General features: G+C 40.3%; 1 protein-coding gene across 5 annotated transcripts in view; it reads right to left on the reverse strand.

The window, feature by feature from the left end:
- Positions 1-10,909, reverse strand: part of rusc1 (RUN and SH3 domain containing 1) — a 33,773-nt gene extending 22,864 nt beyond the window's left edge. For all 5 annotated transcript variants that reach the window (XM_051956952.1, XM_051956951.1, XM_051956949.1 and 2 more), the window contains exons 1-2: positions 10,770-10,909; positions 3,892-7,081 (exon numbers count right to left, since the gene is read on the reverse strand). In XM_051956952.1, the coding sequence (XP_051812912.1) occupies positions 3,892-6,970 (3,079 nt within the window). In that variant the 5' untranslated portion in view covers positions 6,971-7,081; positions 10,770-10,909. The remainder of the gene's footprint in view (positions 1-3,891; positions 7,082-10,769) is intronic.
- Between the last annotated feature and the right edge of the window lie 1,344 nt (positions 10,910-12,253).

A 12,253-nucleotide genomic window follows, 5' to 3' on the forward strand; every position in this document is an offset into this window, starting at 1 on the left:
TTATTTTAACTTATTTTATCTTATATTTTTTATTTTGTATTGTTTTATCTTATATTATTTTGTCTCATATTATATACATGGTTATTTTATATTGCTTTATTTTATTCTTATATAATATTATTTTATCTTATATTGTTTTATCACATATTAAATTATTTTTTATTATTTTATCTTATCTTATTTTTTGTACATTATATTATTTTTATCTTATATTTTTTATTTTGTACTGTTTTATCTTATATTATTTTGTCTCATATTATATACATGGTTATTTTATATTGCTTTATTTTATCTTATTTTATTTTTCTTATATAATATTATTTCATCTTGTATTATTTTATATTACTTTGTCTTATCTTTTTGATTGTTTTATCTCATTTAATCTTGTCTTAAAGCTTAAAAACTTTATCTTTTCTTCAATCAAATCTACCTTTTCAGCGTTCCTCCCTCATCTTGCTGTGCCTTTTAAAGATTCTCCAAAAACCATTTAATTGGGCAAATTATAGATTAGTTACGCAAAATGTGCACGTTTTTTTTGGCATTAAGCAGCAGAAACAGCTGCAGAAGGCTGCATTAGAGTTAATTCGCATCACTCTGAGTCACCACGTCGATGCTGAAACGATGTATCGAGCATTAACGCAGATTAAACTCCGCTGTAGGTGGATGCTGACGAGACGAAGCTTCGTTTCTGTGAGGCTTTGCTGCAGCGCTGCATGAGATCAGTAACTTGATCTGAGCTTTCTGTGCTGCTCTGGGGAGCAGGGGTGAGGTTTAGGGGTGAGGAGGAGGAGGAGGAGGAGGAGGAGATGGGATGGACGGCAGCATATTAAACATCCCGAAGCTGATGGGATTTAAAAGTCTGACCAGGAGGCAGAAAGAGGGAGGAGATTCAAAGAGAAAAAACAAAAAGGTTCTGAATAGAGCTGCAATCAAACAATTCAAATAACTGTTTTAATGTTTGATTTATCTGTTTGTGCAATATTTTAAGAAGCAAGAGTCTGGCCTTGTCTTGTGATATTTGCTGTTTTTTGTTTTAATTTTACAGCTGCAACATGAGACAGATTGGTAAATATTTAGGTAGTTGCAGCATTAATTGATTACTCAATTAATGCTGCAACTCTAAAGCCCAAAATCCACAATTTTCAGCTTCTCAAATTTTAACAAGCTTATTGTTTTCCTGTTTTTTTTAGTTTAATTAGACATTGAATATCTTTGGGCTTTGGATAGAGCTGCAATGGATAAATCAGTAAGTTGTCAACAATTAGAAAAACTATTTTAATATTTGATTTATCGCTTTTTGCAATATTCAAGAAATAAAACTCTTAAATTCTCTGATTGCAGCTTCTTAAATGTGAATACTTTCTGATTTCTTTCCTCCTCTATGACGGTAAACTACAACATCAAGAAAAACTATGTTGAAAAAAACATAAGAATCAGGTAAAATAAGCTAATATATATATATTTTTTAATTATTTTTGCTATTTTTAAAATATTTATCAGAGTAATTGATGTCCCCTTTTCTGCGTTCTGATGTTTAGTTAAGGAGATATGTTGCAAAAACACATAATATTCTCATAGAAAAGCATTTCAAAGTGTAAAAATGTACCAAATTCCATGCCTTTGTGAAAAATCATCTGTTTCTCTCCGTCAGTATTTGGTTATTTTGATGTTTAGTTTCATTTCTGAACACACGGACCTCCAACTGATGTCATCACATTTACCAGGAGGCAGAAAGAGGGAGGAAAAAAAAACAACAAAAAGAGGCAGAAATAAAGGGAGGAAGCTCTCCATTATCTCCCCCCTTCAGTCTAAGGAGAGGATGAATAATTGAATAAGGCAGCGATGACATCACACTCCAGTACAGGAAGTGCAGCTCCGTTGGCTCGTGTTACCTTCGCCGGCATCTCTACTCCGCTCATCCCTCGTCATCTTTTATCCATCATATCTGTGACTCACGCTCGGCCTCCATCTCTGCTCCGCTCCACGTTTCGTTTACACTAACCAGGCTCCATTTTCGGCCTCGGTTTTTCTCTTCTATCATACCTATCATGTTATTATTCGTCCAGGTGAAAGCGATTTTTTCATAAAAGCAAGAAAAATGGTACACTTGCATTTTTGCATTTTATCCTCCATGACTGCATGTATGGGTTGATGATAATACGCCACAAACTGCACAATAAACTGCAGAAATGCTGTAAGAATCAAATCTCAGTATCTGAGGATCAAGGTTGATCGCGTCTGTTGTTCTGCAGTTTTATAATCCTGTTCAAAAACGATATTCAAGCTGACCTTTTGAGCTTTAAAAATGGGTCAAATAGGAATATTTACTTTAAAAATAAAGATTTGAGGAACATGTTTGTGTCCTGCAGGATTGTGCAAATAAAAAGAGGTTTAAATTTCGATGCAAAATGTAAAAAGCTGCAATGAGTGTACTATTTATTGTCCACAAAAACCAAAAGATATTCAGTTTACTGTCACAGAGGAGGAAACAAGCCAGAAAATATTCACATTTTAGAGGCTGGAATGACAAATTTGGATTTTTCTTCCTTAGAAAATTACTCAAATCAATTAAATAGCTAGTGGTTTGATTAATATAAGGTCAGAAAGTTGTGAAAAATGTCGATTAGTCTGGTTTTGTGCAAAGATATTTAGCTTACTATCATAGAAAAGGAAAAAAACAGAAAACATTCACATTTAGGAGGTAGCAATCACAGAATTTAGACTTTTTTTTCTTTAGAAAATTACTCAAATCAATTAAATAATTAGCTGTTTGGTTAACATACTGTCAAAAATTAGAAGAAAAAAAAAAACAATCATTCTTGTTTGTCCAAAGATATACAGTTTATGGTCTTAAAAGGGGGAAGAAACCAGAAAATATTCACATTTAAGATGTTGCAATCACAGACTTTGGACTTTTTATGATTAGAAAATTACATAGATGGACTAATTGTTGGTCAAATATTGACAGAAAATTGTAAAAAAAAAAATGTCGATCAGTCTTGTTTTATCCAAAAATAATCGTTTTACTCTGATAAAGTAGGAGATCAACCAAAAATATTCACATTTAAGAGGCTGCAATCACAGAACTTAGACTGTTTTTCATTTAAAAACGACTAAAACTGCTTATTCTATGATCAAAATAGTTGGCATCTAATTACTAAAACCTTATAAAAAGTGAGATCAGACGCAACAGAAACATGAAGGATTTAAATCTATAAACTTTACATACCAATTTGTACTTTTTATACTGTTTTTGATGGTTTATATGAGCAAAAAATACATGTTATACTGTAAAAACACACTGATTTGCACTTATTTCAAGCAGGTTTAACATTTAGCAGCTAGACTGGATATTTATTGCCGATATTTGTCATTTAGTTAGTCAAAAAGAACAGTATCATTATCATTATTTCATAAAAAATAAAGCCACTTTCACAGTTTGAGCATTTTTGTAGCTGAATTCTGACTAGTTTAAAGTCCATTTTGATATTTCTACAGTTTAATTCTTTAAGCTTTTTGACTTTCTGACTATAACTCAGATAAAATAAGCTATATTTAGTTATTTTAATTCATTTTGCTATTTTTTCTATATATTGAGATTCTATGGACCAGACAACGAAACAATTAATGCAGACACTAGCTACAGGTTAATCGATGTCCCCTTTTTTTGTGTTCTAATGTTTAGTTAAGGAGATATGGTTCAAAAACACAGAATATTCTTATAGAAAACGTCTCAAAGTGTAAAAACGTCCCAAGTTTCATGCCTTTATGAAAAAGCATCTGTTCCTCTTCCTCATTTTTTGTTTATTTTGATGTTTTTTTCCGTCTCTGAACACACAAACCTCAACCTCATTTACCAGGAAGCTTCACTATCAGTAAAATCACGCTCACCTGTGGTTCTCGATTCAAACGTCCATCCTCCGTCGGCTCGTCCTCTCACCTCCACCTCCTCCTTCTCCTCCTCTTCCTCCTTGTCCTCCCACTCTCGGCCCGTCGTCCACAGGCTGCTGTCGCTGACCGAGCAGCCCATCTTCTGCGACGGGCACAGCTCCAGCCGGCCTCCCTCTTCGTCGGCCCTCTGGAGCATCTCCTTCAGGGCGGCCATGGAGGTGAGGGCCGGCGGCGGCTGCATGAACAGGGCCTGGGCCTGGGAGGTGTACTCCCACTGGATGCCGTCGCTGCCGTTTGTCTCCCGCCTCCACTTCAGGTTGTAGAGGATGTCCGGGTCCGGGGTGATGACCGTGGGGTCGGGCTCGGGCTCGGTGATCACCTTCGTCGGAGGGGAGGCGCTCTTGTTGCGGAAACGAAGCTCCTTGAACGTCGTGACCTTTGGAGCTGGAGGGCTGGGCTTCTTCTGCTGGTTCTCCACGTGGGATCTTCTGTTTTCTAGCGACGGAAGCTGCGGCGGGGCTTCGCACTCGGGCGTGAAGGCGATGAGCCAATCGAAGCGTTCCGGCTGCTCGGAGTTGGCAGGCAGAGTGCTGACCTTAAGGGATGGCAAAGATGGCGGAATCGGAGGTAAAGGGCGAGGAGGCGGAGGAGGCGGAGGCGAATCGGGTACCTCAGTAGGGTAACAGAAAGTCTCGTAAGTCTTCGCTTTAGTTTCGTGTGTGAAACTGGTGGTGTAGTAGTGGTCGGACGCCATGGCGGTGTTCCTCTTCCTTCTTCTCGCCATCTCTGTGAAAGAGGTGGTTCTTTGAGTGTCTTTGCTCTCCTCTTTCTTTTTGCCATCTTCGCTTACATCCGCTTTTTCAATCTTCTGCCACCCGCTTCCATCACCCTCCTCCCCACTTTCTCGCAGTCTGAAGCCTTGCGTCTCCACGGATCGAGGGAAGCTATCTCCGTCGTCCTCCAGACCGCCGACGCAGACGCCCAACTCCGGGCTGAGCTTGAGGAGCTCCGCTTGGGTCAAACCGGCCAACATGAGCAGCTTCCGGATCTCTACGTCCAGAGCGTGGAAGGACGGAGGGGGAGGCAGGGCTGGGGGAGGCGGTATGGCAGGGGGTGAGGAGGAGGAGATGGAGATGACGGGCGGGGGAGGAAGAGGCGGAGGTCGGGTGGTGGGTGGCGGCAGAGATAGCGGCGTCTTTTCCTGCTCGGCCTGAAGGGCGGCGAGGCGCTGGGCTTCTTTCCGGGCGAGGTGGCGCCTCCGAGGAGGAGGAATAGGGGGAGTAGGGGTGGGGATGGCCGGTGGGGGAGACGGGGTGGTGTAGAGGGTGAGGTAAGGGACCGGTTTGGAGGCGGGGAGGGGAGGGATGGACGGGGGAGTCGGAGGCGGGGATTTCTCGCATCTGAAGGTGGTGAACGTTGGAGAGGAGGAGTTGGGGGAGAAGGTGGTCAGTGTGGGGGAGGTGGAGACGGCCATGGAGGTGGTCTCCCTGCTGATGTTGATGTAGGTGTGGAGGTCCGAGCTCACGCTGGCATGACGCGCCGGAGGCTTCGGGGGCCTCGGCGGTGGCTCGACGGGGGAAGGCGTGAGAGAGTCCGGAGCGAGAGGGTCCTCGCAGTCCGACGGAGCCGTGAGGTCAACGCCGGCATCCGAAAACTCCTGAGAGTCTCCCATCGACCCGCCGCGGTTTTTATACAACTTCCAGGGAATGTCGATGTTCCCCATCTCGTCCATGACGTCCGAGAGGTCCTGCTCCTCCAGATCTCCGAGGTCGAACCCCTTCTCGTGGAGTCTGGCAATGTAGGCCAGCTTCACCTCCCGGTTCACCTTCTCCAAGCGGTCCAGGTGATCCAAGCGATCCCGCAGGACGTCCCAGTGCTGCTCCCCCTCCAGGTCCCAGCGAGCCACCTGGATCACCTGGCTGAAGCGCTCCATTTTACCAAACTCGCCCACCGACTCCAGGAAGTCAAGCAGGCCCAGTTTGGCGACCTCAGAGTCACCTTTGACTCCTAAGTAGTCAGGAGAAGGGGAGTCCAGAGCAGACGGGTAGCCCTCGTCTGGGGAGCAGGGGGCAACTGGGGAACATGACGTCAAGACGAAGGGGTTTCGGTTGAGAGGAAGTGATGGAGGCGAGCGAGCAGGAGGCTGCAGCTCAGGATGGTCTTTGGGGGAAAGATTGTCACAGATGGAGGTGGATTGATCTGCACAGTCGGACTCCAGATCAGAGCAGGAGCTGATTGAGGTGGAGGAGGAGGAGGTGGAGGAGGACAGCGAGAACTCCAGGAGGGATGGGGGGCAGTCGCAGCACGAAGGAACCAGAGTGTCGTCATCATCATCGTCATCGTCGTCATTATCAATATCGATATCTCCGCTGCTTTCGTCGTCGTCGTCTTCCACCTCCAGCTTTTTCTTGTTGTCCAGCTCCCCCTTCTCTTCCAGACTGGCAGCAGGCCCGGCAGGCGGCTCCAGCTGGGCCTGAGCCGGCGACGGCGGCTCCTTGGATCCGGTCCCATCCTTCCTCAGGGGCATGGAGGGCGGAGGAGGCGGGAGCTGCATCTGCTGCCGGAGGGAGATGGTGTTGTTGTTGTTGTGGTTGTGGTTGAACATGCTGTTGTTGTCCTGCGGGGAGCGTCCGTCGCAGCACAGGCATGGCAGGCTCGGCTCGTTACAGTTCGGGTCGAGGGGGAGGGCGGAGGGAAGCGCAGGAGGCGGAGAAGCGGCGGCGGCGGCGGCGGCGGCGGCATTGGCGGCGTTGGCGACATTGGTGGGCGCAATCTGGTTCGCCGCCGACCCACGGGCGTTCTTCGGTTTGGGTTTGGTCAATTTGGAGACGGTGGAGGACGCCTGTTTTTGTGAGCTCAGCCTGGACTGGCTCACCGGGGCTCGAGGCGGCACCCTGGTTCTGGACGGAGCCGCCGGGGCCTTCGTCGCCCGCCGAGGGGAGGGCGCGGCGATGGTGTTCATGTTTTTATCCTCCCTCTGGAAAGCGTTTGACTTTGGCGCCGCCGAGGCATTGGTCCGCCTGCTGACGTCGAAGCGTCGTGGCTTGGGAGGCTGAGAGGAGCAGCTGGAGGACTGCATGGTGGGACTTCTTAGGATACGCTGATATCTCTGTTGCTATGGAAACAAGGCCGGACTGATCCAAACTATGACGCGGCGTGACAGTCACATCTTGGCTTGACTCCCAAGATCCTGCAACATCAAAGGAGACACACGGTGAATAATAACTACGAGCCATTTTCTTACTCTACACATGTTTTCATTCCAGTCTTTGAAGTTCATCTGGACCGATCATTAAAACTCAGCTGCTCCGGGCGCTTTTCTTTTTTTTTCCTGTTTTATAATCATCGAGTGATATGAGGACACCCACCGTGACTCACACTGAAGTAGAAAATATCACCCTTCAAAATTATTATAGCTAAAACTATCAGTCAGTTAATCAATTGACAGAAAATGTCGAATTTAAATCATAAAAATGCTAAATAAGGCTGCAAGTAATGACCGCTTTCTGCATGAATCCATCAGTTGTTTGGTAAGAAAATGGTGAAAAATGTTGATCAGAGTTGACAAATGTCTAGTGTTGCTCAAATATATTCAGTTTACTGTCAAAGAGGAGGCAAGAAACAAGAATATATGCATATTTAAGAGGCGGCAATCTCAAAATTTTAACGTTTTTGCTTAAATAATTGCTTAAACCGATAAATTTACTGGCTGTTTAATAATTAAAAAGACAGAAAATTGATCAAAAGGGTAAAAAATGTTGATCGGTGTCTCTCAAAGACGACAAATTTGTCGCTTTGTCCAAATATATTCAGTTTACTGTCATAAGGGAGGAAATAAACCAGAAATATTCATACTTAAACATAGATTTGGTGAATTTTACCACTGGCACTGCACATTCAAGAACTAGTTTACAGCTTAGGGACCATTGGAAAGTTAAAAATCCAATAATTATTTCTGTTTTGACTGTTTCTGACACTGATGAATAGTATAATCTTGAAATTTTCTTTAAGATAGCATAGCTTTAGAGTTCAGAGAGTTAAACTACAGCTTTTAAGAAGCTGAAATCAGAGAATTTAGACTTTTTTTTCTTATAAAAAGGACTCCCACTGATTGATCAATTATCAAAATAGTTCACAATTAATTTAATATTTGACAACATATGAAATAATCATATAATGTCATATAATCGGTTTGAGTAATTTTGATTTTTTTTTTTTTTTTAAAAGTCTAAAAACATTTGTCATGTTTGGGAAACATTTTTATCATTTTGACCGAACAAAGAATGGATTAATAACGGATTCATCTAGTTACAATTTTCTGTCATTATTTCAGACCAAACAGTCGATTAAAGCAAAACATACCTTTGTATCTTTTAATATTTTATTAACTGTGTAGATCTGTTACACTACTTTCTGACATTTTATTGACTAAACAACTAGTCAATGAATTGGTTGTCTAAACTGTCTGATTCTTGCCTCCTAAACGTGAATATTTTCTGATTTATTTTCTCCTCATTGGCAGCATACTGTACATATGTGAACGGTTTTCATAATTTTCCGACATATTATTGAAGAACATCGAACTGACTTATTGGTTTAAGTAATTATTTACAGCAAACAAGACATTTTCTGACGTTTAATAGACCAAACAGCTAGCTGGTTAATCGATTTAAGTTACTATACACGTAGAAAAGACCATTTTTCTTTATAAACTGTAGCTTCTTAAATGTAGTATTTTCTATTTTCTATGACAGTAAACTGAATATCTTTGCACAAAATAAGACATTTTCTGACAATCCATCAAATAGCTGGTCGCTAATTCATCTTGAGGCAATTTTTAAGGAAAACCATCAAAATTTTGTTATTTTAGCTTCTTTAATGTGAATATTTTCTGATTTCTTTCCTCCTCTATGACAGAAAACTGAATATATTTGAACAAAATAAGGGAATTTTTGACACCAGACAGTAGGTCGATTATTCATTTTGAGACAATTTTTAAAGAATAAAGTCAAATTTTGGTTATTTCATTTGCATAAATGTGAATGTTTTGATTTATTTCCTCTTGTATGACAATAAACCAAATATCTTTGCAGAAAAAAAAACATTTTCTGACATGTTATAGAAAAAAATCACGAAATGATTATTCATTTTGAGGCTATTTTAAGGAAAAAAGTCTGAATTCTGTTATTTCAGCGCTGCAAATGTCAACGTTTTCTGATTTCTTTCCTCCTGTATGACAGTAAACTGAATATCTTCAGACAAACAAGAATACATTCTGACATTTTACAGACCAAACAGCTGGTTGATTACTCATTTTGAGAAGTTTTTTTTAAAGGAAAACAGAGCAAAATCTGTTATTCCAGCTTCTTAAATGTGAATATTTTCTGATATCTTTCCTTCTCTATGATATTAAACTGAACATCTGTTGGTTTTTCATTTTATAGACCAAACAGCTATTCAATTACTCATTTTGGGACATTTTTGAGGGAAAAAAAAGTCTAAATTCTGTTATTCCAGCTTCTTAAATGTGACTATTTATGGGTTTTTTTGACAGTAAACTGAATCTGTTCGCACAAAAAAGGACATTTTGTGACCAAACAGCTGCTCAATTACTTGTTTTGAGACATTTTCTGCTCAATAAATGTGAATATTTCTGGTTTCTATTGCACTAAACTGAGTATCTTTGCACAAAAAAGACATTTTTTGACATTTCATAGACCAAACAGCTGGTCGGTCACTCATTTTGAGACAATTTTTAAGGAAAATGGTCCAAATTCTGTAGTTTCAGCTTCACAAATGTGAATATTTTTTAGTTTCTTTCCTCTTCTATGACAATAACTTTTTTTATTTTATTTTATAGAGACAATAGCTGGTCGATTACTAATTTTGAGACATTTTTTCAAAGGAAAACAGAGCAAATTCTGTTATTCCAGCTTCTTAAAGGTAATATTTCTGTTTTCTATGACGGTAAACTGAACATCTGTGCACAAAACAAGACATTTTCCGTCATTTTATCGCCCAGACAGCTAGCAGAACTCATGGACACTATCTGCGGCGGTGTTCCTGCTGGTGTCCTGAGCGCTCAGAGATCTCCTCCGTTGGGATGCCGGGTCTCTGCAGGACACCTGGTAGGACTCTGTGCTTTCACATGACATTTAATAATTCTTCTCATCCCACCCACACTGAGGGAGCGACACCCCGGCCACGCTAAACAATCAGCAGCTAATTTCACAGCCTGATAACTGTCACTCCTCATCTGCTCTGCCGGCTGAATGCTGCTGAGTTTGGAGTCGGAATAAGAGCCAGAGCAGCGAGTGTTTAACTGGAGCATGAAGGAATGAGGCGGAACAACAAGGACGCTGCCTGTTTGGAGCTTCCACTGCCCTTCACAGCACCCAGGAGCAGGAAGCAGTGTTTACTCCACGGCCCTGGACACAAAAAAGCTCACAGAGCAGGGGTGAAAAGGCAGCAGATGTTGGTGTGTGAGGGGAGCCTGCAGGTATTGATCCTCAGAGCTGATGGACGGATGGACGGACGGATGGACGGATGGATGGATGGATGGATGGGGAGGATGGATGGGTGGAGGAGGAAAGGAAGGAGGAGGTTCCTGCATCCCAGCCAGCCGCATACATCCCATAAACACACAAATATACACCAAATATCACACATTATGACTAAATAACACACCCAGAACGCGTTATTGTCATATTTACAGCCCGACGTTGCAGCAGGATTGCAGCATTTCTTCAACCTGCGCAGCCTCCGTGCGCCAAAAGCAGCTTCTTATGCATTTTTAAAATCCCCGCAGCTTCGGTTTAGAATTGAAAATATTCGTCTCTATAAATGTTGTGGAATCAGAGCGGATAAAATGGACTCACGAGCAGATCGAGGTAAAGATGGATGAAGGTCTCCATCTCGTCCATCCTCAGTCCGACCGAATGTGAATCTCGACAGCCTCAGCAGCTGTCTTCTCGCGAGCGTCCAGCATCTCCTCCTCCTCCTCCTCCTCTTCCTCCCTCCCCCCTCCAGCAGAACAAACCAAACCACACCCCTCATCTCCTCATCGTCACGTGGAGTTCTTCCTCTTCCTCACTCACGTTCACCTCCTGCAGGAATTCATGGAGAGAAAGAAGAAAGAAGAAAGACGAGACTTTCAGTTCAATCATCCTATAGTATAATATAATATATTTTACTGTATTTTATTCTATTTGACATTTTTAATTTATTTTATTTATATATATATAGATATATATAGTTTTCATGACATTTTTTATTTTATTTTTATTTATTTAATTTAAACTTAATTTAATTATTTAATCATATTAATTGTTTAATTAATGTAAATTTAATTTAATAATATAGTGCAATATGTTATTATATTATGTTATATTGTATTATATCACATTATATTATATTATATTATACTACATTGCATTGCATATTATATTTGTTGTAATTTAATTTATTTGATTATTTTTCATTCTACTTTATTTTTTAGATTATATACTAATATATATATATTTCGATTCACTATATTTTTTTATTCTATTTAATGTATTACACTTTAATTTTAATTTAATTTAATCTAATTGAATAATATAATGTAATGTCATATGAATTATATTATACATTATATTACAATAGAATGAAAAATAATCAAAGAAATTAAAATACAATAAATGTAATCATTTATTGTATTTTAATTTCTTTGATTATTTTTCATTCTATTGTATTTTTTAAATTAACATATGTATATACTTTTTTTCTATTTCCTTTCACTGCTTTTTTATTCTATTTTATTCTTTAATTTTATTTTATTTCATTTTCTCAGCAGAGGTGTTGTTAGGATTTTGACACATTGGGGTCTCAGTGAAATTTTATTTTTTAACATTTTAACCTAATAACTGAACCGTTTCCAGTTTAATCCAGTGTAAAATTACAATAAATTATGCAGTAAGAAATAATTCTGTTCATCACACTTACTTCCTGTGCTCAGGCCCCACGATTCAACAACTGTTTTCATGAATTTTATTGAATTTAATTCTGTCTGACCTTTCAAAAGTCCAGGAGAAGAGACGTGGGACCAAATCATCTGTTGTTAAAGACTCAAAAACATCATTCTGGGTGCTGTTTGTGGTCATTTAATCTCCGTTCAGTTTTATGACTTTAAACCGCCTGTTTAATGCAAGAAAAACACAAATAAATGTTCAGCCACAAGAAGTCTGGAGTCAGTTTTTGTAATTTTGCAGAACCTCAGTGGATTTGGAGGATCCCAGCATTAAAAATAATCCGTTTTACTTATAAGTACATTAGTTTGTCTGATTGGTTCTGAGCCTGGGATGATGTTAAAAACACGACGATA

Source organism: Acanthochromis polyacanthus, chromosome 12 (assembly GCF_021347895.1).
Source record: "Acanthochromis polyacanthus isolate Apoly-LR-REF ecotype Palm Island chromosome 12, KAUST_Apoly_ChrSc, whole genome shotgun sequence".
In the NCBI taxonomy this organism is placed as follows: Eukaryota; Metazoa; Chordata; class Actinopteri; family Pomacentridae; genus Acanthochromis; species Acanthochromis polyacanthus.